Source organism: Miscanthus floridulus, chromosome 4 (assembly GCF_019320115.1).
Source record: "Miscanthus floridulus cultivar M001 chromosome 4, ASM1932011v1, whole genome shotgun sequence".
NCBI classification, from domain to species: Eukaryota; Viridiplantae; Streptophyta; class Magnoliopsida; order Poales; family Poaceae; genus Miscanthus; species Miscanthus floridulus.
In genome coordinates this window covers 32,291,796-32,318,966 of record NC_089583.1, presented here as the reverse complement: position 1 = coordinate 32,318,966, position 27,171 = coordinate 32,291,796, and the positions used below count along the sequence as shown (strand labels likewise).

The following is a 27,171-nucleotide window of genomic DNA, read 5'->3' as shown; positions in this document are numbered from 1 at the left end:
ATATGCAGAGTGGATCTCTAATGTGGTTCCTGTTTATAAGAAAAATGGAAAACTTTGTGTTTGTATTGATTTCAGGAATCTTAACAAAGCACACTGATGGATGGCTATCCAATGCCGATTGCTGATTTGTTGATTGATGCTGCAGCCGGACATAAAATTATCAGCTTCATGGATGGTAATGCAGGTTATAATCAAATATTCATGGCTAAAGAAGATATTCCCAAGACTGCTTTCAGATGTCCAGGTCATGTAGGGTTGTTTGAGTGGATAGTCATGACGTTTGGTTTGAAAAATGCCAGCGCTACTTATCAAAGAGCTATGAACTTTATTTTTCATGAATACATCGGCACATTAGTGGAGATCTACATTGATGATGTAGTGATTAAGTCTGGAGATATCATAAAATATCTAGCCGATCTACGAAAGATACTGGAGTGCACAAGGAAGCATGGATTGAAGATGAATCCTAATAAATGTGCATTTGGTGTATCAGCAGGTCAATTCTTGGGTTTTATGGTGCATCAGCGGGGCATCGAAATCAGTAGAAAGTCTATTGATGCGATTAACAAGGTGGTTGCTCCTACCAATAAAACCGAATTGCAATCTTTGATCGGTAAGATTAATTTCATTAGAAGATTCATATCTAATCTGTCGGGTAAGATCAAGGCTTTCAGTCCATTACTTAAATTGAAAGCCGATCAGGAATTTGTATGGGGAGCTGAGCAGCAGTTAGCCCTAGATGAAATTAAGAAATATTTAACAAATCCTCCAGTGCTAGTTCCACCTCAACATGGGAAACCTTTCAGGTTGTATTTGTCAACTGATGATACCGTTATCGGTTCAGCTCTTATTCAAGAATTTGAAGGGAAAGAATGTGTTATTTATTATTTGAGCAGAAGATTAGTGGATGCTGAGACAAGGTATCCGGCCATCGAAAAATTATGTCTGTGTTTATACTTTTCTTGTGTCAAATTAAGACATTATTTGTTATCTGCCGAATGTACGGTCATATGCAAAGACGACGTAGTCAAGTATATGCTGTCGATGCCGATATTAAGTGGTAGAATCGGCAAGTGGATTTTAGCATTATCAGAATTTGAACTACGTTACAAATCGACTAAGGCAGTTAAGGGGCAGGTTATGGCTGATTTTGTCACTCAGCATTGTAATACAGTGGACTCTCTGGAGGTTGCTCCTTGGACACTTTTCTTCGATGGGTCCACATATGGTGAAGGAGCAGGTATCAGCATTGTGTTGATTTCACCTCAAGGAAGGAAGTATGAGTTTTCATTGCCAAATGTTGCTACATCGACAAACAATCAGGCTAAATACCAAGCCTTGATAAAAGGGTTAGAATTGCTGAAGGAGATACATGCCGATGCTGTTGAAATCTTTGGTGATTCTATGCTAGTTATAAATCAATTGGCTGGGATTTATGAATGCCAAAGTGAAGTTTTAATTTCGTATTATGAAAGATGTTTGCAATTGTTGAAAGGGTTTAGAGATTTTCGTCTTGAACATATTTCTCGACTGCATAATGAAGAGACTAATCGACTAGCTCAGCATGCTTCAGGGTATCAGCCTATTCAGGAAGTGCTAACATCAGCGGTCGATACCGATGACTGGAGAAATGAGATTATCGATTATTTAAAGGATCCATATAAAAAGGTTGAAAGACGTATAAGGTTCCAAGCTACCAAGTATGTGCTCCTCGATGATGAATTATATTATCGAACTATAGATGGAGTTTTACTCAGATGTGTTAGCAGTGATGAATCGAAAAGCTTGATGGGTGAAATTCATGAAGGAGTGTGTGGAGCGCATCAATCGGCTTTCAAGATGAAGTGGATGATCAGAAGGAATGGATACTATTGGCCAACTATTCTTGAAGATTATTTTAAGTATTTTAAAGGATGTCAGGGGTGTCAAAAGTTTGGTAATGTTCAAAGAGCGCCTACATCGGCTATGAACCCTATAATTAAACCTTGGCCGTTCTGGGGATGGGCTATCGATCTCATCGGTCAGATTTATCCGCCATCGAGCAAAGGACATAAATTTATTCTGGTTGCTACCAATTATTTCACAAAATGGGTTGAGGCGATTTCTTTAAAAAAGGTGACATCAGCTAATATGATCGATTTTGTGAAAGAGCATATTGTTTACCGATTTGGTATTCCTCAAACTATCACTACCGATCAGGGTACTATGTTTACATCAGGAGAATTTGATGAGTTTGCTGCAGGTATGGGAATTAAAGTTTTAAATTCTTCTCCATATTATGCTCAAGCTAATGGTCAGGCTGAGGCTTCTAACAAAGGGATCATCAAACTCATTAAGCGCAAAATTGAAGAAAATCCTAAGAGGTGGCATACAGTATTAAATGAAGCCTTGTGGTCATATCGGATGTCATACCATGGTGCAACCAAAGTAACGCCTTATCAGTTAGTATATGGACACGACACAGTATTACCTTGGGAAATTAAAATTGGCTCTAGGCGAATACGTTCTCAAAATCAGCTGACAGCCGATGATTATTATACTCTTATGAAGGATGAGTTGGAAGATGTGGCGGGTCATCGGTTAAGGGCTTTAGTTAGCATCGAAGAAAATAAGAAAAGAGTAGCCAGATGGTATGACAAGAAGGTGAAGGTAAAGGAGTTTGCCGATGGAGATCTGGTCTGGAAATTGATTTTACCGATTGGAACTAAAAGTTCAAAGTTTGGAAAGTGGTCTCCTAATTGGGAAGGTCCATATCGGATAAATCAGTCTGTTCCTGGTAACGCATATATTCTAGAAACCCTCGAAGGGGTTATGTTTCCCAGAGCATTAAATGGAAAATATTTAAAGAAATATTACCCTAGTATCTGGATGGATGCAAAAAAGTATAAGTGCCGATAACAGTCCTATCGGCTAGAGTTATACAAGGATGTCAATGTCTCATAAAGTACCGATGCAATAGACAAGATTTACAAGTTTAACAAAGATTGGATAGCCAATATCGCACGCAGGCGAATCTGGTCGGCTTCCTTCATTTCTTTGATGTCTTCATCGGCAGCACCCTCCATAGGCTTGAGTTTTTTCTTCATGGCCAAGGCTTTGCGAGCCTAGATGTCTCTTTCTTGCTGAAGGGCTTTGATGGCATTGGGTAGCCGGCTTTCTTCTTGTTGGGCATGAGTTAAGGCTGCCTCGACTTCTTTCAATTCAGCCAATAGAGCCATCTTCTTTGCCGATAAGTCTAAGATTTTCTGCTTAAGTTCAGCGCCCGAAGTTTGCAAGTTGTCGATGCCCTTGTGCTTCTCATCGGCAATCTGTTTCAATTGTAGCATCTCTTCTTTGAGTTGAGCCTGAGCTGCTCTATCGGCAATATGTTGAGCAACCCGTTGATATTGCAGTTGATGGCTTTCTAAATGGGCTGCTGGGAAGAGTACTTCTTCAACATCGGCAGGGACCTGGCCACGGATTGTTTTGAAAATTGTCTTTGCAGGGTCCAAGTCATCTACCAGTTAGGCGGTATCCTGCTGTAACAAGTTTAGGAGAGCTTCCAACTTGGACTTAATTTCTGCCGATATTGTTCCCAGTGCAAGGGAAGAACTTGTTTCCTCTCCATCATCATCAGAAACGTCAATGGCAAAGGAAAATAGGCTGTTTGGGGAGTCTTGTTCCTGAGAAAAAGAAAAAGAGGTCAGTTAAGGATAAGTATGAATATTATAAATCGACTAGGTCAATCGGCTTACCTGTTTCAAGGCAATTTCCTGTACTTGGCTGGAGGAAGCAGCCTAGAGTATGCCATGTGGAGGATCGGCTGAGCTTGCCGATGGGATATCCTCTGTGGCCTCATCGATGGTTGGCTCTTGGGGTATGATGACCGATGGTATGTCCTGTACAGGAGGATTAACTGCTTGCTCAGTTGCATCGACTGATTCTGGCCGGATTGCAGACATTGGGGCAGATGTGGGGATCGGCATGGACTTCTGTCGTTTTTGCTGTGCCTCGGCATCTGTTAAGGCTTTGCGCTTTGCTTGGGCCTCAGCAACGGTTGGCTGGGGGGCATCGGCACTTGTTGGTTGTGGAGCTTGGACATCTGGTACGCTTGCCGATGTACACATTTGTTGCTGCAAAACAAGTGTAAGGTATGATATTTAACAGATAAAATGTAAAATCAAAGGAATACCTCTGAAGGTTTGTCAGAAGTAGTGGTGCTTGATGTCGGAGGAATTGCCGATGACGATCCAGCAGCGGCTCTTACACCCTGATGATTAATGTTAATACAGTTTGTGATCGGCATGAGTAGAAATAAATAGGGTTGTTACCTTGAATGCCTTGATCAGGGTTGTAGCAGCAGCCAATAGAGTGGCCCTAGCTGTAGCCAATTTGGACTTGGAGGTGATGGTCTTGGCACGGGTCTTCTGGTGAGTCAAAGCAGCTAAGGTGGGGGCGTTGTAGCCGATCGATGATATCGGGGAAACAGGCCGAAGATCAAAGGGTTTTCCACTTTTGCTCATAGATGGTGCTGGGTTGTTAACCTATCACGAGAAAGTTAGTTACTGATATATGAAAGGAAAAAGCAGAAGGGAGTTAAAAGAAACTTACTGCGTCATCGGGAATGGCGTATTCAGGGTCGATCATGTGCCGATATGTGTGAGCAGATGTTGCAAACAGTTGTTCCCTCCACTCTCGCCACCATTGCTTATATGATTCGGTGATGAAAGATACTGGCGTCCAGATGGATATATCGACATCTGTAGTATCGGCATCGGGGGAGAGTCGCACTACCCTGCTCCAATCTGTTCCGTAGGTGATTGTTTCTCTGGGTTTGATCACATCGGCAAAACAAAGTTTGATTGGCAGTTGCCCAAAAGCCAATTGACGGGATACTGCCGATGGGTTGTAAAATTCATATGTGATATTGGTGTTTTTTCCGCTACCAAATGTGTTTACTGGGATTGCCCTAGGAGTAATGATGGCCATCATGAGTTCATTATCCTGATTCAGAGTGTCATCGGCAAAGTTGAAAAGGAGGGGGAATCTGTTTTCTTCATCAATATAAGGTACCCAGGCCCTATGATCACGAGAAAGACCATTATAGAAGCTTTGGAAGAATCTGCGTATCTGGTCTTCATTGGCCTCTGTTCCAGGGAGGACAATTATGGCTTCACCAAAATTGAGGGGTGAGCGTGTTGCCGATTCCTCGTCCCCAAGCACGTGGTCTTCAGCAATTTCTTGTGGGAATTGTTGGGCAAAGAAGTCCCATTACAAACGTTTGTGCATATGGGCATTCAGCCACATGTTGATAAACCACCACGGGCCTCCTAAGTTGCCGATGGGTTCGCCAAGCAAAAGTTTCTGAGACACTTGATGAAGAAGATGATAAGTGGAGCTCAGAAGGTATCGGCCAAGAGGGAACCTTACACCATTAGCCAAGAGTTTAGCCGCGGGGAGGAAGGCGTTGGTTGGTCCTACTGATCGACCATAGAAGATAAATTTTTCTAGCCACATATTCAAGAATGTGGCATGTTCCCTCTGGTTAATTGTCCCGGTTCTTTGGCATTCTTGAATGTATCCCGTCCAACCGCCGATGTTGCGGGTATTCACCCTATATTCAGATTTTCTGCCATAGATGGAGCCTTCATCGGTAGTTGAAATGTCCAAACCAGTGAGCATGTGGACATCGGCAAGTGTGGGAGTAGCTGGGCCATGTCCAAACATAAAAGTGTTTGTTGTGTCTGACCAGAAGTAAGCAACTGCAATCATCATTGACTCGTTCTTTTGCATATCGGCAATGGATAGCCTAATGTATTGGTCTAGCTTCCGTTCTGCCCAGTGTACTTGCATCGACCTATTGACCCTCAAGTACCAATCTTTCCACTCTTTGGTGGTTTTGGGCCAAGATCAGAATGTATCTTTCCATAAATTCAGAGAGAAATTTTGGGCTCTAAAAGGGATTCTGTTAACCTCTGCATTAATCAGATCAGTTGGATCTAGGTTGCCCATTGGTCCTAGGCATTGGACATGTGGCTGATCGGTTGGAATAACTAATTTGTTGCGCAGTTCCTAAGTTTAGAGGATCCGAAGAACAAAAGAAAAGAGAAAAATTACCAACTGTATGAACTTGCAAAGACCAGAGGAATCGAGGTAAAAGGTAATGGAAGAGGAATGAACCGCAGGGACGTTGAAGTTGATTGCCATTATCTTGAGGTAGATGGGGGCACGAGCCAGAGACTCGAGGTTGATGCTGGAGAAAAGTTCTTGTTGGTTGAGGTCGCGCAGTTGTTCGTCGGAGTCGCCGCTGGAAAGAGAGAATGTCAAAGATTGGAGTCTGAGGGTAGAAGACGAGCGTTCCGGAGAAATCTATTTATAAGCCGCTTGGAGTAGGGGTATTCTGGACTTATCTCTATGCCGCGCGCATGTAGGTCGAGGTGGTTCAGATGGATATGGTAACTGTTCACACGATAATCAAGGGATTGTACAGATGATTTGATGGCAAGTAATCATGACTTGGAAGAGATCTTGGTACAGGATATTTTAATTCTGAAAATGGCGACATTATTATGTTAGGATCTTGCCGATGGATTATTGTTTCGGTATCTTAACCATAATCAGGGCAAGAGTGGTTGGCAATTGTGCGATATTTACTGAGGTGCGTGAATCAGGATTAGATTTGATTAGATTTGATAACAGATCAAGTTTTGGCTTGAAGGATGAGTTACGGTAATTGGGCAAAGGCAAACGTTATCTGGAGTAAATTTCGGAGCATTAATGGTTTTATACTCCGAAATTGGGGGGCATGTGTTGACACCATTTTTTGCACATGTCAAAATGATCAGAGTGGGCTAATCGGTAGGAGGAAAGTTACTGTATACGCTGACAGCCGATGAGAATCAGCTTGTAAAAGATGGTTGCCGATGAATGGTGGTGATCGATGGAAAGGTTGATTTAGACTCGGGCGTTGCCGATAAGGTTGGAGATGTTATTGTCGATGCCGATGAAGGAAGGCTTGAAGACTACTGCCGATGAAACAGGAAGTATGTCGATGGAAAGAAGGTCGGTGAGATTTCCATCGTAATTGAGACGGACAGGGAAATAGATAGGAGTTGATTTCCTTTTCTATATTTGTTAGAGTATGATTCATGTAAGAGTCATGTGTTTCCTTAGATATGGACTTGGTGTCCTAGTTGTATTTGGTTATGTCTCTTTAGATCAGGGTATAAATATAGATTGAGGGGCAATGTAATAAGGAATCAATCAATATCAAAACCAATTTTTACTCCTATTTGCATCTACTTACTTTTTGGTGACTTCGTCAATTTGCATATTTTTTCCTTTTTACGAGTTCTCATTGATTCGGCGAGTTGCATAGCTTCAGTGCGACCTTCAGCGATTCTCGAGTTCCGCGTGAGTACCTCTTGGCCGTGACTTCCGGGCGTATCGCTGTTGTCAGGACCAAAGTGCTCGTATCTTCATCCTTATCGATTAACAGGTCAAATCGACTGGCACGCTTTGGATATCGATTCGGGTATTAGCCCTTTGTGTTTGCAGATCCACTTTTGCATTAACAAATTGAGAGCTTGTTTTGTTGCTTAAGATCATCTAGTGGAGCTCTTTAGTGTAGCAAGTGTGAGAGTTCTTAGTGAGTAGTGACTTAGCCATTTGTGTGCCTAGTTATTATAGTAACTAGAATTGTTGGATAGGTGGCTTGCAACTCTTGTAGAGCTAGAGCAAGTTTGCATTTCGCTATTTGTCATACTAATCAAAATGCTCTAGTGATCTTGTATATTTTTAAATAGGCTATTCACCCCCCTTCTAGCCATATTAGGACCTTTCAACAACCCTTGGTGATAGGAGACACGATCAAAGTGATAGATCAAGTGAAATCAACACTACGGTGCATCTTGACTATTGGCATACTTGTGGAGCTGGGGATGTTATACATGTGGAATTGGTGAACTGAAACTTCAAGCTATTGTAAAGCTAAGTAAGAATCCAACCACGAGAATAAAGACTAGTTGCTGAACTAAAATCAAAAGAATATGTAGAATGTGTTTAGCAACTCACACACAAAGATGGGGAAACTTGATGTAGCCAAACAAAATGAACTAAACTGCAATTAATGTTAACTATCCACCACTGCATAGCGGTGCCAGGCATATAAACTTCCACAATTAAATTTTTGATTGATGCATTGAGGATGGTGGACATGATTATCAACACATACAATGCTCCGATCGTAACATCTAAATTTTGATCTCTTTATCTTCCCTCAAGCTAAAAAAATCTCAAGCAGGTAAAAAATGGCTTAAGAAAAATCTTATGCGGTGCTAGAAAATGCCCTTATGGAACCACAAATTATGTCATAGATAGATACAAAGTGGACAGCATTAAATTAAAGAACAAAGCTCAATACTGCACAAGCTATAGAGAGATGCTAGCTAATTGCTCATATGATAGGTGGGCTTCAAAATTTGCACAAATGATGACTATATGAAACTGAACAAAACCAAGCAAGACCCAACAACCAATGTCTTGATCTCAGCTTTTTCTTCTTCTTTTTTGTACTTTGATTTTCTTTTTCTTTCGTTCTTTTTGCTACTAAGATCAGCACACCAGATTGTATACAAGTTAATATTGTTCTCTCAACAATTTTACAATTCAGCAAAGTGCAAAGCCCACGAGCAACAACGTATAGCTAGTCTCACCAGGTTCAAAGTTTTCACAAAGGATGGCTCTGGTTCACTACTAACTTTTGTGGATCTCAACTAAGATTCAAAGATATAGCATATATTTTTCTAACAGGCCTTCAAACAAGCTTTCCAACGAGCTTAAGAACACCCAAATCGGACTTCGGATGAAGAAGTTATGCTTATTTTTCTGAACTGGGCACAACTTACAAATCTGAGCGCGAAATCTTTTGGAGATGAACTTGACTTGACCAAGAACACAAGAATGAAAGGGAAACACGATTCTTGGTTGGAAACAAAGGGGAAAAATAGATCGGGGGTAGAAAACAAAAGGAAACACAAAGATTCAGCAGCCAAACTCAATCTATTGGATTAGAACTTAACCAAACTCACTGAAATTTTAGATCGGGTTGTAGGTAGTGGAAATTTTTGGGATTTTTTAGTTTAGGAAAGTAAAGGTAAAAGGGGAAAAGGGTAAAGATCCTACTGAGTAAACCGTAGCTCTGAATACCAAGAAGATGTGGGGGATTTCCCAATCTTCTCGTCGTAGGATCGGAGGGGGGGATAACTTGATCCGTGCAACCTGACGAACCAATGGCACCAACAGCTACTCCAGTAGCCACCTATGACAAATGATGTCACCCAACCACACACAATGGACCGATGTCTACCTAAACCACACAAAGGTAGATACAAACTCTCACAAATCACAAGGATACACAAGAACAAATGGAAGAGAAAACTTCAAATCCTCAAGGGGGCAGCTATGGCACAACCCTAAGGTCAAGAGCACTTGGCTTCTCTACTTTTCTGAGTCAAATTCGTGGTTAGGATTTTAGGGAGGAGTAGGGGTGCTATTTATACTAGGAACATCCCTTCTAGTTGGGCTGAATGGGTTGATTTTTGGCCCAGTTCGACTGCAACAGAGTTCTAGACTAGTGTTTGCTAAAACAGGGATAACTCAGCCTACAGAGCTCCAAACGAAATGATGTTAGTTACATATGAAAGTAAACTTCACCATCTTTCCATCCATGTATAACACTTGGGTTGGAACCATCAAGATTGGTACAGAATTCACTATGAATTTGGAAGTCAAAATCTAGACAGCAACAGTCATCTTCAACTTACTTTCTTTGGACGCTGAGTGGCCTATCCATACATGGAGTATTCTTCAAACCTGAGTACAAGCATTGCACCTCTATTAGGTAGTAAATCATTCTTAGTAGATGCATGCTCATAATCAATAGGCAAATTTTGCTGTGGGACATCACGAAAATGTTTATTTAGCTAGCACACACCGCCAAACGGAGAATTTGCTGAGTGCCATTACAAGCTCGTAGTTGTCTGCCGGTGGACACCACGTCGATTAAAATATTCATTTCCAGAGATCAGGAGAGAGAAAGCATAGTGAGCAAATGATTTTGCCCCTACCGGCCTGACTCGCGTTCGTGGTCTAGTTGGACTAGGTATAAGCGACCTAGGTCGTCTCCCTCCTGCGGTCTCTTCCCCATTCTCCTCTTCCTCATTCTCTCCCCGTGCTTCTTCCCCTTTGCACAAACCCTAGATCCCTTAGCTTACGGCTACTGGCATGGCATTGAGCTCGCATTCCATGCCATTTGGAGCACCGCACTCGGCCCCTTTGTTGCTCGAGCCGTATAGAGACCTAGCAAGATTCTTGCCATTGGTACCTTGCTTCAAGTGCAGAACTGTTCTTATCGGCCGTGTTTCGTAGAAGACCATAGCAAGGGGAAGAGGTTCTACACAATGGCGAGTCTAGGATTTTAGTTCAGGGTATGTCATTCAAAAAAAATTATATACAATTCGGTAAATTCATTTTAGCAATTTGATAATAATTGTAAATTTTACAATGTGATTCGATAAATTCAAGGATTAGATTCAGACCATCCACTAAATACAATATAAAAAGTTCAAATATAGGCATAAAAGAGTACCAGAGACTTACAATGTTATTTTTCTCACTGGTTTATTCGACGCTTACAAAGGGACATGAATGTCTTGACTATATCATTTTCATCAACTTAAAAAAAATATCTCGCTCAACGAAAGTGACTAGACAATCATTCAAAAGGCTAAACAATAATTTTCTATAAAAACCTGGAGAGCAAAGATTAAATTACCATAAATATTGCAGACGAGACATGCGAGAAATAGACGACAATCCTCCATTTTAGCAGGGCGGAGGGCGGCAGCCGGTAGGCACCAAGGGCCAAGGTGGTAGGGCGACACCGACTCGACTCACCCAGTCAGGGCGTCAGGCGCAGGCGGTGTGTTTCTCCGTGGCTTCGTACTCAAATTAGGAAACTAAAACATCGTGTACGGAGTCGGAGACTCAGTGCGCACATACCGTATGGGTTCACTTGCCGAGTAGGCCGCGTTACATGGACCTCCCGTCATCTAGGTATGCTTTTTCTTTTTTATAAATACATCGTATACACTATATTATACAGTATATATATACTACTTGCCGCTGGTTTTACAGGGTATGTCAGGGCATACCCGACATACCCTGTGGCTCCGCCACTGGTTCTACAAGTGTCCACTGTTAGAGCATGTAAGTTTGTGATGGCTTGTTTTAATCTGGTGAAAGATGTGTTTTTTGTTGACTTGAATATGTGGTTTGCAGACCAACTATGCTTGTGTCACATACTATTTTGAAGAACACTATGTCGAGTACTTGGTTTCCAAAGGTGTTCTTCCTCGCGCTTGCAGTCAGGTTAGATGTCGTGATGTCATGGCGCTGGAGATGATGAAGGATGGCAAGGACATGGTGAAGGCCTGCCAAGGTGTTGATGCCTGCCAAGATCTGCTGGAGAGTGCAGTCATTCATCTGAAAGATTTAGAGGCACTGCTAAAGACTATAGTTGATGGCCACAGCAAACTGATGAACAAGGTCGACAAGATTGGAGAGCGGCTGCTTGTAGTTGCTGTTGCAAAGCTTTTCATTTTAGTGTTAGTTCTGTTGGTGTTGTTGGTTAAGTGATGAATAATAACAGCCTAACATGTATCCAGCTATCGGTAGCTTCAATTTGTAAGACTTGATTTGTGAACCTATCTAGCTATCTGTAACATGATTTCAATTCATTGATGCATCTTAAATTTGTCATAACAAAGTATCTGAGTTGCAATAGAATAGTCTGAGAATTAGGCATAACAGAGTTGATAACTTACATATCAGAGTAGCCGAGTTGTAACAGAATAGTCTAAGAATTAGACATAACAGAGTTGCAACAGAGTAACTAAGGTGTTGTTTAGTTGCACTTCATTTTGCAAAATTTTTTAAGATTCCCCGTCACATCGAATCTTTGGACGCATGCATGAAGCATTAAATATAAATAAAAAATAAAATTAATTACACAGTTTAGACGAAATTCACGAGATGAATATTTTAAGCCTAATTAGACTATGATTGGACACTAATTGTCAAATAACAACGAAAGTGCTACAGTACCATTTCTCAAAAAAAATCACGAACTAAACAAGGCCTAAGTTGATAATTGAGATTACATAACCGCCATATGATGTTTGGTTGTAACCTTACATATCATAGTTTATAGGCATAACAAAGTCTGCCTTACACATAGGTTCATTACATAACAGGTCATCACAGGTCCATGATCAGCTTCTTCTTGCTCACCCTCTTGTTGGTTACCTCTTCAGAAACGGTCACTATCTTGCTTGTTTCCTCTTTCCCATCCTTCAGTTTCTTGGTGGTCTTGCTTGTCTTGGTGGTCTTCCTAGCCTTGGTGGCCAACACCTTCTTCATCTTCTTTTTCTGCTGCAGGTCTGTTGTGAGGGAGGAAGTTTCAGCAGCAAACTCCAATGACCTCTTGCGGCTAATAGACATACAATCCATGACAAACACAATTAACAAAGGCAATGTTTTACAAGTCAAAGAAATGAAGCTGTGTTGGTTACCTTCTAGTGTTTGCTGCTAGGCTGTTTGTTAGAGTTGGTGTTGCAACACTTATGTGTTGTAGCACCTTCAATTTGTGACTGTTGGGTGGACACAGTTGTTGTAGCAGTGGTTTTGTTTGTCCTCACTCACTTGGGCTTTGGTGGTGTTGGTGGGGGTGCATCAGAGTCATACACAGTTTCATTGCAGGTTTTCATCATGTGACCAAACTGACCACACCTCTTGCACTGCATCTGTTTACCTTTCTTGTCTCCTTCTTCAGCACTTTTCATCCTTCTTGTCCTTGGACACCCTGCAGCTCTCTTCAACCGAGGAGGCCAAAGTGTGAAACCCATGTCAACTTGAGGCCACTGATTTCTATCTGTCATGGGATTTATCACATGCTCATATGCTTTCTTGAACTTAGCAGCCGAATAGTAGTCATCTATGTAGTCTTCCACACTTCTGTTGCGCATAGAATGGATGAGACAAAGAGCATGAGTACATGGCAATCTAGTAATCTGCCACCTTTGACAACTGCATGTTCTGTTGTCAAGATCCACAGTATGCCTCCAAGTCCTCAGTTCCTTAGTAGTGCCTTGAATCTTAGCAGCGTTGTTGGGCCCCTTGTGTACCTCATCTTCTTAGCAGCTTTAACCCACTCAATGTCCACAATGCTACCAGGATTTGTCCTCTCCACCTCAGCCTTGAATCTAAAAGCATCTTCAAAGTAGTCATCCCACTTGCCTTGAATCTGCTCTAGAGCCAATGTCATTCCATCCCAAACAACATAGTATGAAATCTGGATGTTGTACTTCTTCTCCAAATCTTTCTTTAGTACACCTGCTCCTATTGTTGGATCATCCCTCAGGATGTCAATAACCCTGTCCCTCACCCAGACATTGTGAGCCATGCAGTTGTGGTTCAGTTTGGCTATGCTAGGACAAGTATGTTTGTCATACATCTTCTTTATCTGCCAAAAAAAAGGCAACATCATACATAGGTTGAAAAAATGTGACAAAATTGAAAGGAACAAAAAAAATGAAATGAACAAACCTGCCAAGTCTTCCCATCTTGCACTTGAGAAGCATGGATCCTCCACTTGCACTTCTTCTTAATCTTGGTTCCTTTGTAGTACCCTCTGTACCTTTTGGATTCACTATAAGGAGCTACAATTTCAAACTCATTAAGCACAGCAAACTGCCTAATAGCCCTCTTAAAGGTGTCCCCATCCTCAAATGTGACACCACATGCTATAGTGGGGTTCTCTAAGTTAGTTACATGCTCAGAAACCACAGACTGATTGTTCTGCCCATCATCATAACCAAGCAAAGGGGGAAGCAATGGGGGATCAACAGATGCACCTGCCTCATTATCCAAAGACAGACTCTGACTATATGCCACAGGAACCGTGTCATAAAAATTCACAAACAAAGGTAGCCTCCTTAGGTCCCAATAATTGTCAATAGCATTCATTAGAGCTGCGTCAGAGGTTAGTTTAGTATAACATTCTGTGTACTTGTCGAAAAATGACAGATTGAACCCCTGATTCTTCCCAATAGACACTTTATCTGCTACATCCTCTGTTAAATCCTTCAGATTCAGAGTGTCCCTATCCCGGATTAGCTGAAAATCTGTTGCATCGTGGCCCACGTTTCTACCGTTATCGCAAGCCTCATAGTAAGTTGTGACACGCACCGCTATCCGTAATGCAAACCTAATGTCCATCCTAAAAAATGGACAAGAACAAGACATCATGAAAACCCTAACTTGTGTACCGCTAATCGACCCCCATTTCATTGCAACGACCCAGCATTACCCAAATCAATAGAGGAGAAAAGTGCATACCCGTCAAGAACCCATGACAAATTCAATCCCTTCGACGGCGATTCTATGCTCGGGCGGAGCCGCTTTGGTTTCACCGACGAAGCCATCTTCATGCATCCAAGAAATGGCAGGGCGACACCGGCGGCAGGGGTGGCGGCGGGTGAGATCTCCTGCGGAGACGAGATGGCGGCGGCGGGGTGGCGACGGCGCTGAGGGAGAGTGGAGATAAGGCACGGCTAGGGTTCCTTGCGTCTGGCAGAAGGTGGTCTGGTCCAACCAAATCGGGTCTCGCTCGACCAAGTACGGTCCACAGGGGCAACAGTGGTCATTTTAGAAAGTTTCTCTCTCCTGATCTCTGGAAATGAATATTTTAATCGACGCGGTGTCCACCGTCAAACAACGGCGAATTTGTAATGGTACTCGGCAAATTCTGCATTTGGCGGTGTGTGCCAGCCAAATAGACGTTTTCGTGATGTCCCACAGCAAAATTTGCCTAATCAAGGAGTGAATTCACCTTACGTTGTAGTCGTTGCGCTCTCGCCCGAGTCATTGGAACCTTGTAGACATTGTTGGCTTGTTCAACACATGGCTGTGTTCTATCATGGTGGATGTCCTCATCGTAAGGGGCACGACAGAGATTTGTGTAGACCAGAGCATGCCATGGCCCCCTTAAGCTAGATAGTTTATTAAAGAAACAGTTTTTCATGACCATACCATGAGGCATATTTTTCATTAAGAGGAAGTAGAGTTTGAAAATATACAAAAACTCAAGTAATCATAGGATTACCACACCAGTCTTAAAGACATACTGAGCAGCAAGAGATCGAAAAGGTACACGCATGATGTCAGCTCGAGGCCCTCAGCGTGCACGCTCCAACTCGATCCGGGTACGGCTCTCCTGGCTGCTGCTTGCATGTGGTGTGGGGGAGGGAAACAGAAAATAGACCAGGGCCGTTGCTAGCATGAAGGGCTGCTGCTCTTGTATTCATGGTGCAGGTTCGAACCTTAGGCCAACGGTGTGCGTGGGCCAAAATCTTCTTTGTTAGACCAGCGGTGGTGTGTGGGCCAAACTCTGAAGAAAGGGATTCATGAAGCGGGCTGTGGGGACCAAAATCAGAAGAAGGGAGATGGAGAAAAAAAAAAGGAAATCAAAGAAGAGGATGGTGTGGGATGTTATCGGGCGAAATAAAGATGTTTGTGAATTGAACCCGAGCCAAATTAGTGAATAGGATATGATTTGACCTTTTATAGGATATATGATTCAAACTAGATGCAAACCAAATTTAAATTTGGTTCCAGCTCTGGTGTCATCATTGGTTCATAAATACATTACATTACTAAAAAAAATCAAAATATACATAAATCGTTTGATAGTTTTTTTAAAAAATTCTTTTAAACTAATAGGGCAAATGGATTCAAAGATTATGCCTAGATTTTTAATCATTAATGACCTACGAAATTCAAAACATACTTCAAATGCGTGCGGTAATGTTTTTTTAATGCAGGGGACCCACTCTTACGAATAGTCTATGTTTGCTGGCATGGTTGACATAAGCATTCCTTTGTTGAAAAATATGCCACAAGCATTGTCATAAAAACCTCATAAATAAAGACTCTGAAGTATGTTGTGATGATTTTGGGGTTGCCCTCAAGACAACAAAGCAATCTTGTCATAAATGTATCTCATCTCTTGAAAAATATCATAAGCGGAGTTGATTTACAGGTTATACCATAGGTCCATAGCCCATATATTAACATTTTGCAATGTTTATATAAATAATTTATTTTAAAAACTCTCAGAAATGATAAAATGACCACATGTTCTATGTTTCATGCACTATATGCATCACATATCATATGTGTGCATTGTCTTTAGCATCCATAGAAAATTTGAGCTTTCTTTGACTGCTCTTAAATTTGATTTCAAATTAAAAATCTAATTTTAAGCATGCAATTTGTTAAGAAACTTTGATTTCACTTGACCACGTATGTTGGAAAATTATATGACAAAATACTAATTTCTAGGCCAAAAATTTATATGATTTTTCTCAATTTTTCAGAAACCATTTGGGCTAAACGATTAACCATCAAATATACCATTCCATAAATATTTTTATTTTATACTCCCTCCATTCCAAATTATAAGTCACTTTGACTTTTTTTTTACATCCACTTTGATATGTATCTACACATACGTTACATATAGATACATAGATGAGTGTACAAAAACGTCAAATCGACTTATAATTTGGAAAAGAAGGAGTAGTATTAGATCCAATAAAATGGGTCGTGCTTGAATTTTAGCATTTACTTAAAAGAATTACAAGATTTTTAATGATCTTTTGGTACTTTGTTTTGGATTGGCAAGAAAAAACAACTTAACAGAGAACTTAGATATAGCAGTACAAGAAGAATTTTTCAAAACTATAAAAGAATTTGTTTTAAAAATATATAATTTCTAATACCACCAGATCAAGCAAAATAGATCATTTTCCGTATCTACGTAAAAAGTTCTTTTGTTTTGGATTTTTCTTATCGGCTTGAACCCCAAAATACTCATGCCAACCAACATGACATGACTCAATCACGTCACGTCATATGTAGAAACTGAAAGTATTAAGCACTAAGCCATTATGGATTTTCAGGGGCGGTTCCAGGGCATTTGTAGCAACGGTTTGGTGAGCCGTCCCTACTAAATCGTTGCTACAAATGGTGGGTTTATAGAGACGGTGGCCAGCCGCTCCTACAAATCTGATTGGGGCGGCTGCTGATTTGTAGGGACGCCTGAATATAGAGTGGTCCCTATAAATCATTTTCTAAAAATCACGATTCTAGATTCAAAAAATAGCAAAAAAAATTAAATTCGGGGAGGCCCCCACAGTCTGCGAAGTCGCGCCATTTTTTTGGCGTGAAAATCCCGCACTCTTGCGATCGCTGGGAAAACTCCCACTCACGCGTACCCTCGTATACCACTACACCTCAGACTCACTTATGTCTATTTTAGATTTGGGTTCCCCACGTATTATCCTAAAGCGAGTTTAAATTGATTGTTTGGGGCTCTAAACGAATTCAAATGAAAATATTATCAACTACAAAGTTTCATAGCTTTTCGAGATCTACAACTTTTATTTTGGTAGAGTCTTCATCCGAGTTCGTTTATAAAATTTGAATTTCAAATTTAAGAAATTAAAACATAGTTTTACTTGACAAGATGAATTCAAATCAAAAAGTTGTCAACTACAATGTTTCATAACTTTTTGAGATCTACAACTTCCGTTTTTTTTTCTGTTTGTCCATCCGATGTCGTTCAAAAATTTTAAATTTCAATTTTTTGGAAATTCAAACGTAATTTTTCTTGACAAGATGATTTCAAATCAAAAAGTTGTCAACTACAAAGTTGTATAAATTTTTGGGATCTACAACTTTTATTTTGGTTGTTTCTCCATCCGAGGTCGTTTGAAAAATCTGAATTTCAAATTTGAGAAATTTAAACATAGTTTTCCTTGACAAAATGAATTCAAATTAAAAAGTTGTCAACTACAAAGTTCTGTAACTTTCCGAGATCTACAACTTTCATTTTGATAATTTGTTCATCCAACGTAGTGGTAGAAACATTGTTCACAAATTTCACATATCCCTCTTATAGTTCACAAATTTTACATATCCCTCTTATAGTTACATAAACTATAAGAGGGATATGTGAGGAATATGTAAAATTTATGAACATTGTTACTACTACTTTATCGGATGAAGGAATGATCAAAATAAAAGTTGTAGATCTTGATGATTTCTACAACTTTTATATTCATGACTTTTTCAGCTAAAATCATTTAATTTTCAAAATGTTGTTTGAAGTTATCATTTTTAGAAATTCAAATAGATAAAACACAGTCACATGAAAAGATAGACAAACTAATAACGGTAAGAAGACAATAATTTTATAGATCATGATTTTAGAAAAAATTTAGGAAAAATCATCAAATTTGAAGTTAGTACGAGCGAGAAAGACTGGTTACAAGTTCTAGCCAGAGATTAAAAAGAGAAATCAGAGTTTTTCGACAATTTCAAAATTGAATTTCATACACCATTTTAAAGCGGTAAATGATTTCAAATGTAAAAGTTATAAACAACAAAGATTCATAACTTTTCGAGATCTACAACTTTTATTTTAGTCATTTCTCCATTTGAAGTCGTTTGAAAAATTCAAATTTTAATGCTTAATTTTTACTATTTGACGTGAGCGGCTGAATATTGAGCAGTCCCTACAAATCGGATCATTTGTAGGTCAACACCAGTAGCCCCTACAAATGGATTTGTAAGAACGGCTTATTTGACCACTATTTGTAGGGACGACTCAATATATAGCCGTCCTAAAAAAAAAGATGGTGTTGCTATAAATCCTTTTTGTAGCAAGTGAAGTCTAAAAAAAGAAACTAGAAAGTATTCAGGCCAACATAACAGTCACGCCAATCTGGACATGACTCAATCACAGCATACAGGGATAGGGTCCCTAGCATATACACCCTCCGTCCTAAAAATGATGACATTTTAGCTATAAGATTCATAGCTAAAACGTATCTTTCTAAAATGAAGGGAGCATGTAGAAAAAAAATGTTCGCATCGACACTAGCATAACCATAAATGTTCCATATACTCATCATCTGCCACGTCATAATTCTCAACCAAAAAAAAATCTGCCGCGTCATGGCTCAGTGTGATGAAAAGAATGGGTTGTCAACAGTAACGCAAATGGAAATAAATTAGAGTTATGGACATTACGGCAAGACATGTAATTTGAACTAATTTTGTTTCCATTTGCATTACCATCGAAGGAACCAAACAGCACGTAATTTTTTTTTCCTGGGGATAAATAAAATAAAACAAATTCCCCACAAATGCGACCGTGCGTAGAGGAGTCACGTAGGATGAACTGCACTGCCGCCTCCGCGCTACAGCATTTTGAGGAATTCGACATGATTCGCTTGCATTCACAATCATGACAAACTGAATCAAAACTATATGCGAAAGAAAAACTTATAACTTTTATCATTTAAGCTGACTGCACGCCATCTCGACATTTTCTACTATAAGAAGGGAAAAAAAAAACATCCAATCTCCCAAACAACGGACTACAGCAGCAAAGTGAACCACCAGGATGCCAAAAGAAGCCATGGCATGGGATTTACAGAAATGATGCACAATTGGCTTCGCAGATCTCTTTCCTCAGTTTCGCACACCTGCCTTGGTGGCTTCATATACCCCCTTTTATCTACAACCCAATCCTGTACAATGTCTAACGACTCTGCAAGGACCTAGAAATACCAATGACACATGTATTACCAAAACTGCAGGAGACCAACAGATTACTGAATCAATCGAGCAAAAGACAATAATAAACTTGCTTACCACTCATGGAGTGCAGGTTCCTACAAGACTGAAGGTTGACGAGGCAAGGTTGGAGACACGAGGACAGCCTCACCACTTGTGACTTTTGCAGATGCAATCTCATCTAGACGTTTCCATGCCAATTCTTGCTTCAGTTTAAATTCCTTCTCTCTGTCTTTGTCTTCCTCATATTTGCGCAAGCATTCAGTAAACAATTGAGGGTCACGATCAGAGAATAACTTTCGGACATTCAGACTGAGACTTTGCACGACTTGATTCCAGTGCCCATTTATATTTTTCTCCAATGCAGGGAAGATGATAGGCAGGATCACCTTACTGTTTTGCTTAACAAAATTCTCGAAGTGAGAATTGTTCCAGAAAAACAATACCCTCTCAGCAACCTAAATAAGCACATTACCATAGATTAATACACAAGCAATTACCAGAACAGAACAAAAAGACAATGGTAAAGGTAGTATTGGGTATCAAGATCAGGCCCCATTTTCCCTTTTAGGATTTGTTCGGTTGGCCCCTTCCCGGCCAGGTTTGTGGCCTGATCCACGGGGATGACCCCGGGCTAGATTCTACCCCGGCCCATGCAAAATCACTTGTTCGTTTAGCCCACTCGTGGGTACTACCCCGGCCTATTCCCCATGAAACCTTGTCACCCCGGTGTGGAAATCACCCCCCACGACAGAGCCGTGGAATTTCTCCTCGAGGAGGCCGCGCTGTTGTGTCGCTGGGTCCTCGTGTGATCGTGACTGCGGAGTGCGGGGGATTAACCGAATAGGTTTTCAGGGTCATGGATTAAAACAACAAAGGGATTAAACCCCCAAGAGGATTGAGTGATATAGAAGGGATCCACTCAATCCTTCCATGGATAGGATCCTCTTAGGGATTTAAACCCTAACAACCGAACAAAGCCTTATTGCAAGTACACAAATAAAACTTTAGCAATCAGAACGTATAATATAGACAGCAATAGAGAAATAAATCAAGCATTCAAGCCTCCAAATGAATATATATTACCAAAACTGGAGGGATCAATCCATATACAAGTACACAGTTCAGTTAACAGCAGCCAATCAAATGGTTATACATGGTTTTCTAAAAAGTATTTCCAACCAATTGTTGTTCTCCCATCTCAGATAAAAATTTCAAATATCAAGCATTACCTCAGAAATTTTACAATTTGTGATCTAACAAAATTAAGTATATTTTCTGAAGCATGCCATTGTAGAGTCAAATATAAGTTCAAGGAAAAGACCCCAGAATGCTTAGCAAGGCAGTAATTATTTTTACTCCCTCCATGCCAAATAGAAGTCCACTAGGGCATCGACATTGTCAACAATATCTCCAATACAATACTTGGACTAATGCGACTCTTTCATTAGGTCAATGCCTATTTTACAATGATCATGCAGAGCATTTAAGGTTTTCATACAGCATATAGTTAACACCAAGGAAATGAAAAACATTTATGAGCTAATATGCAGGTAGTGTTTAATCTCAGCACTTGCAGTAATTTATTCCTGAGTTCCAAAACATTTCTTTACATGGATACTTGCTTGATGGTGCATGCCCATGGTTGGCAACATGCTTCCTCTTGCTGTCAACACAACTCAAAGCCAATGTACAAAAATGAGGGGGAACCAAAACATTTTAGTTTTTGTTTTTTGTTTTTGGAAACCATCGCTACAATTCTCACCTTCATGGCTCAAACACTGCCCTTTAGGCCTTGTTTCGATGTTGTAGTATTCAAAAACTACAGTTTTAGAACCCATTGATGTGCAAAACCATGGTTTAGAAAAAAGAAGTATTACTGGAGTTTAAAAACTCCAAAAGGACTACAGTTTTAGCAATACCATGGTATTCATCAAAACCATAAAGTTTGTTGCATCCAAACACTTCATGTCACTCTAAAACCAAAGTATTTCATAAAACCATGGTATTTATCTAAAACTCCAAAAAATATTTTGTATTCAAACAGGGCCTCAAACCTAAGGAAAAACAAGGCATATCTTTTTACAAAAGAAACGTTTAGGAATCCTGAGTCCTAACTATATGGACATCAATAAGTTTAATTACTATTGAAAAAAATATGGGAACCTATCAAATTTTTTTTCTGCTTACAGTATTAACTCCAATGTGGGTAGGAATGTTTCAGAAGAAACCTCTAGCTGTTGAAAGTATTGTAGCTCTTCCTTAAATCGTCATTTCTTTAGATGGTCGATGGTTTGATTTTGCACTATCAAAGTAAAAGGCCATTCAAAGAGCAAATCTCTATAGACTAGACAGAATGGAAATATGTGCACACAATGAGCTATTTGCAACAACTATAACTGAAGCCCAAATTTTGACAAAGTTAAATAACTGTTAAAATAAAAAAAATCAAATACTCTGTTGTGCTGTTTTCACAATTAACTGATAATGAACAGTTAAGATAATAGGTGATAATAAAATTTTAGCACTTGACAAATTAATTTGAGTTCACAAAAAGAATACATTTAATGGCATGAGTATATGCTATTTTATTAAGTGCTAAAATAGTTATGGTGAACTAGGTTACACAGAAAAAAACCATGAAATAGTGATGCTCAGAAGCTAAATGAGGCCTGCCTTTTCTATCATCAGCAATTCAATATGACAATGACAGTAAATCAAAATACAAATTAGGAAACAGAAATTATGTTTCTTCTGTTCAACTATTGCAATTAAGGCTATAGAAAATAAATACTAAACAAAGAGGGAGATTAAATTGATGATATGCACATTCAAGGCGAACACATTTGACAAAGATTTCTGACAAAGTAAACTGGAAATCAACAGAATAAACAAGTGAAATGATTTTTAAGTTAGTGGTGAAAGGAGGTAATACTATTATAACAACCAGCATAAAATAACATTTAGCCAAGCAAAATATGATAATTATCTCACAGGCACAACTAATCCAATGTTGACAACAGAAGAGTAGGCCAACAAGTCAACAACTCAAGAAAAAGAGAAATAGATAACAAATAAAGTTGCTTAGAGGGAATAATTGTTACCTGGAAGTGAGAGCTGTTCAAGCAGCGAGCGATCTGGTGAGAAAGAGGAACCATACATTTTTGAAACTCGGCAGGCTGTGTTGCATCTAGTATCTCTTCCAACTCACCCAAGAACAGTACCTCCTTTGTGCTGTTGGTGACAGGCCAATATTTTATGAGGCCCCTAATAACAGTATCCGCAAGCTTGCAATCTTTCTCAACAAACTGTGTAATGCAGTAAGACAACTGTCGATGGTACACTGTAGTGCACCTTGGCTTGTGAAGTGGGATTAAGGTCCTTACAAGGAACAGTTTGTGCTCTTCCTTGAGTGGCAAAGCAAACCCGTTGATGACACTTCCAAAAATCTCCAAGAGCTCTGCAATTCCATTGTGCTTTTCTGTTTCATATATAAACTGGTAGAATATGTTATTGATAGCTTTCCGGATAAATGGCCGATACACCATGAACTTCCCATAGATACGGTGAAGTACCGTCTTAAGGCGATCCCTCTCCCTAGCATCCTCGGAGTCAAAGAGCTCAAGCAGCCTCAGAATAAAGGAATTGTCAATATATCTCTTAGCCAGTTTAGCATCATTTTCTGGAGACTGAACAAATGTCAAGAGCAACTCATACACATGGTACAAGTGTGGCCACGCAGGGTCCATCAACGGTTCATCCTCTTCTAGATCAAAAGCTTGAAGCACCTTCTTCTCCCTGGGTGGGGAAATTAGTGTCCTGAACAAGTTCACTGAGATCATTTTTGTGATTGCCTCCACAACAACCTCAGGGAACTTCACGGTAGCAGTCCTGACATACTCATCTATCTCCAACAACATAAGCATCTTTATTTCCTTCTCCTTTATGTTCTTTGCGGCATCCGTAAAGTCAAACAGAGTGCAGCACATGTTCAGCTTTTTGATGAGCAGACTCTGCTTCTCTGTATTGGGCACATCCTTAAAGCTCGGCAACGGTCGGAAGTTGGAAGAGAACAAAGCATCATTTATCCTTGAGTCTTGGAACCCGGTACGGTTCCCGCTCCCATAGGTGTGCCCAGTACCCGGCAGAATTGGCGGCTGGCCACTCAGGTCAGCGCCTCCAGACCCAGACAGCTGGTTGAACGTCCTCCCGCCAGCGAACTCCTTGTCTGCGGTTTTGGACGCCTTGCGCCGTCCAAATATCTGTTTCATCATACTACCCCACCCAGAACAGCTGACGCCACCCGAACCAGCACCAACAAGATTCAGATCCTCCGTGGAACAAGCGACAAAAGAAGCAAAGCGATCCTTGCTTCTTTTGCTGAAGCAGGAGCTACTACCACATACCAAACCCTAACCCCCTGACTTCTGGTCCATGGCATGCCCCATCATCAACAAAGGAAAGCTTCAATTATGCAAGTTATCCTGACAAATGGAGACACTCCAACCTGTAATAGCAGCGGGGAATAGGGGGGTCAGCAAACAGGATGAACAGCTCAGGCAGGCCAACACTAAGCAGGAATTATAGCACTACTACTGCAGTCATATCGCAGGAGCAACCTAGAATGGTCATCGTCTACTACCCCTGTACCGTACACCCCCAAACGAATGTCAGGAACTGCTCGGAGTCGGAGCGCCCCCCCAGCTCCTCTAAAACCGGCGTGGCCTAGGTGGAATTGACGCGCGGGACGAAGACAGGAAGCCTACCTGAGGTGAAACCACGCGGCGCAGGTCCAGGAATCAGGATGGGGCGGGGCTACCGACAGCGACCTCTCCTTCTGGAGAAACAAAAAGCAGAGCAACGCAACGGTCAACACGGACTGCGGGCGCGGGCCAGTAAACGGCGGCGGCGCAGGAGAGGAACCAGAACCCCCATCCTCCCGCTCCGCCGCCAGAACGGGACTGGGAGGAGGAGGCGCACGTACCTAGTACACGGCGGCGGCGAGCTCGTCCTGCTGCGGCTGCGGGAAGTGGTGGGCGGGTGCGGGGCCCGTCGACGTAGGTAGGTAGCCTCGAGGAGCGACCCGAGTGCTGCGGGTGCGAGGTGGCGCCGGTGGGGACGGGTGGAGGTGGAGCGGAGAGGAGCGCGGCGGCAGGAGGGAGAGAACACGAGGAAGAGAGGGGGAGTTTCCTTGCTGGATCTCCTGGGCTCGGGGCTTCTACACTACGATTATTTATTATTTCTTTCTTTCCGTTGCAGCCCCCGCTCGCTGCTTTTCTCTCAACCCCTCTCTCTCTCTCTGGAAGACGGGCGTAGCAGAGCAGTTTTGGCAGGCCAGCGTGTCCTTTTCCGCTCTCTCCACGGTGTTTGTTTTTTCTTCTTCCTTTTTCTCTCTCTCTCTCTCTCTTCGGGGACACGGCTTGGTGTTTGTTGAGCCGTGTTTGCTGGCAGGCGTAAGCCCAAAGCGCGGACAAGGAGGGCGGGGCGTTCCGTTTCACCTTTGCTGCTGGTCGCATAGTGTGGGTGACGTGGCAGGCACACAAAAAAGCTCGCCTCCTCACGGAGGAAGGGTTCACGCAGGCATTCTCCACTCGCTCACGCCATATTCGCATGTCACGGTGTTGCGGTCAAACCGTTGTTGATGACCAATGTAGTAGAAATTAGAAATGACCAAAAATTTCATTGTTCTAAATTTATGTGGAAGGCGATGGGAGCTGGAGAAGGCTAACATTGCGCAATCATATCACGCTATGTATACTCTGTCCCACACTTGGTTCCACCACTCCACGGTGACATGTTTCGCAAGCCACCGGGGCCTTTTTGCCCCACCGCCTCCACGTTGGTTTTTGGGTTCAGTTTACATCGGATGTGATAATTTTAATTGCTTTTGGAGTGTTACAATGACCATTTATGGCAACTAACAAAGCATTCTATTCATCATCTGGATTTTCTTTATCATGCTTCAAAGCATATGATCTACCAACATTGTCTTCTAGGTGATCACACGTTATCGGCCAGGTGATCGTACATTGCTCCAACCCTCCCTCCCATGCTCCTGCATGCCACCATTATATTTGTCCCATTGGAAATGGTTACATTCTTTTTTGTACATGGCAAATGTGTCATGTATATACCTAGTGTTCTACCACACCACCTACAATGCTCTACCACCCCCTCCATCTCACAATGTACCATATGTTCCACCTTGGCCGGACCCATCCGTGTTGTCCTCTGCGGATATGAGGTGTCATCGGTGCATCATATGTGACCTTACTTCTTTAGTAATCATTACCAATGCACCACACAACCGTTCTAAGCTGTATCTATCTATCTATCTCTATCTTTGCCCATCGCATGTTGTCACTTCATGCCATTTTGTGTCTCATTATGATAATTCTATATCTTCATAGACCTGACCACAAAATTAAACTTCCACCTATGGTTTATAGTTACAAAAAAACAAAATAAGGAGTGTAGAAAAAGGGAAATGGAGATCTAGAGCATTGATGTTTGAGTAAAAATAAATATTAAAATAAAATAGAACATTAGTTGAGTGGAATAACTTCTAGCTATAGAATACATGGGAGGGGTATTACCTAGATTTAAGACAGGATTGTGGAGATTTCTAGAGTATTCAATAGCCATAGAAATAAATATGTGCGAGAATACATGGGAGGGGTATTATCCATATCTAAGATAAAATTGTGTAGAATTGCTAGAGATACAGTAGTCAAAGACATAAATTACTAGTGAGATGGTATCCAAATCTAAGATAGGGTTTTGAAGAATTGCTAGAGTATTCAATATTCATAGAAATAAATGCATGGCAGGGATAGTATCAAATAAAAAATAAGAATCATGGAGAAGAGGTTAGGTAGTTAATATTTAAGAATTATATAAACAAATACATGCAACATGCATTTATTAGTGAAACAACTGCTACATATCTTAGGATTTGTATCAGAACTGTAAGGTATTGTGACGCCAGAGAGCGGGGTGAATTAGGCAACTTAAAATTCTACTTCTAACTAAGGCCCCCTATTTTCACCTAGTCAAAACTTATGCAAGAAAGTAATCTATCTAAATGTGCAACTACGATTTTGCTAGGTGTGTTGCTAGCTCTACCGCAAAAGAGTTATGCAACCTAGATTCCAATCCTATCAACTAGCCTATCAACTAAGCTAGAGAAATAAAGCACACAACCAAGGTAGCAAAATAATTGCAAAAGGTAAAGATGAGGTAGAGATGCAAACCACCGTCGACGACTCCGGTATTTTTACCGAGGTATCGAGAAACGCTCAAACTTCCCCCTAGTCCTCGTTGGAGCTCCTCACAAGGGCCAAGCTTTCGGTCAGGTAACTCCGTGGATAGCCCTAGGCCTTCCCCATGCGCAAGTGGGTCTCTAGTGTGCCTTTCGACAAGCCTCTC

The 27,171-nt window shown here is 41.1% G+C and overlaps 1 protein-coding gene across 1 annotated transcript; it reads right to left on the bottom strand.

Annotated features, from left to right (window-relative positions):
• Positions 1-19,252: 19,252 nt before the first annotated feature.
• On the bottom strand, positions 19,253-25,037 carry LOC136549581 (serine/threonine protein phosphatase 2A 57 kDa regulatory subunit B' theta isoform-like). Its single transcript, XM_066540907.1, has 5 exons — positions 24,728-25,037; positions 24,510-24,580; positions 22,848-24,250; positions 19,822-20,201; positions 19,253-19,727 (listed from the first exon to the last, which is right to left on the bottom strand). The coding sequence occupies exons 3-4, from the start codon at positions 24,015-24,017 to the stop codon at positions 19,842-19,844; spliced, it is 1,530 nt and encodes a 509-aa protein (XP_066397004.1). The 5' UTR covers positions 24,018-24,250; positions 24,510-24,580; positions 24,728-25,037; the 3' UTR covers positions 19,253-19,727; positions 19,822-19,841.
• Positions 25,038-27,171: the final 2,134 nt, after the last annotated feature.

Coding starts and splice junctions, on each gene's coding strand:
- LOC136549581 (XM_066540907.1), bottom strand. CDS start 24,017: ATGATGAAACAGATATTTGGACGGCGCAAGGCGTCCAAAACCGCAGAC. Junction 20,202..22,847: donor TGAACAGCTCTCACTTCCAG/GTAACAATTATT, acceptor GTGCTTATTTAG/GTTGCTGAGAGGGTATTGTT.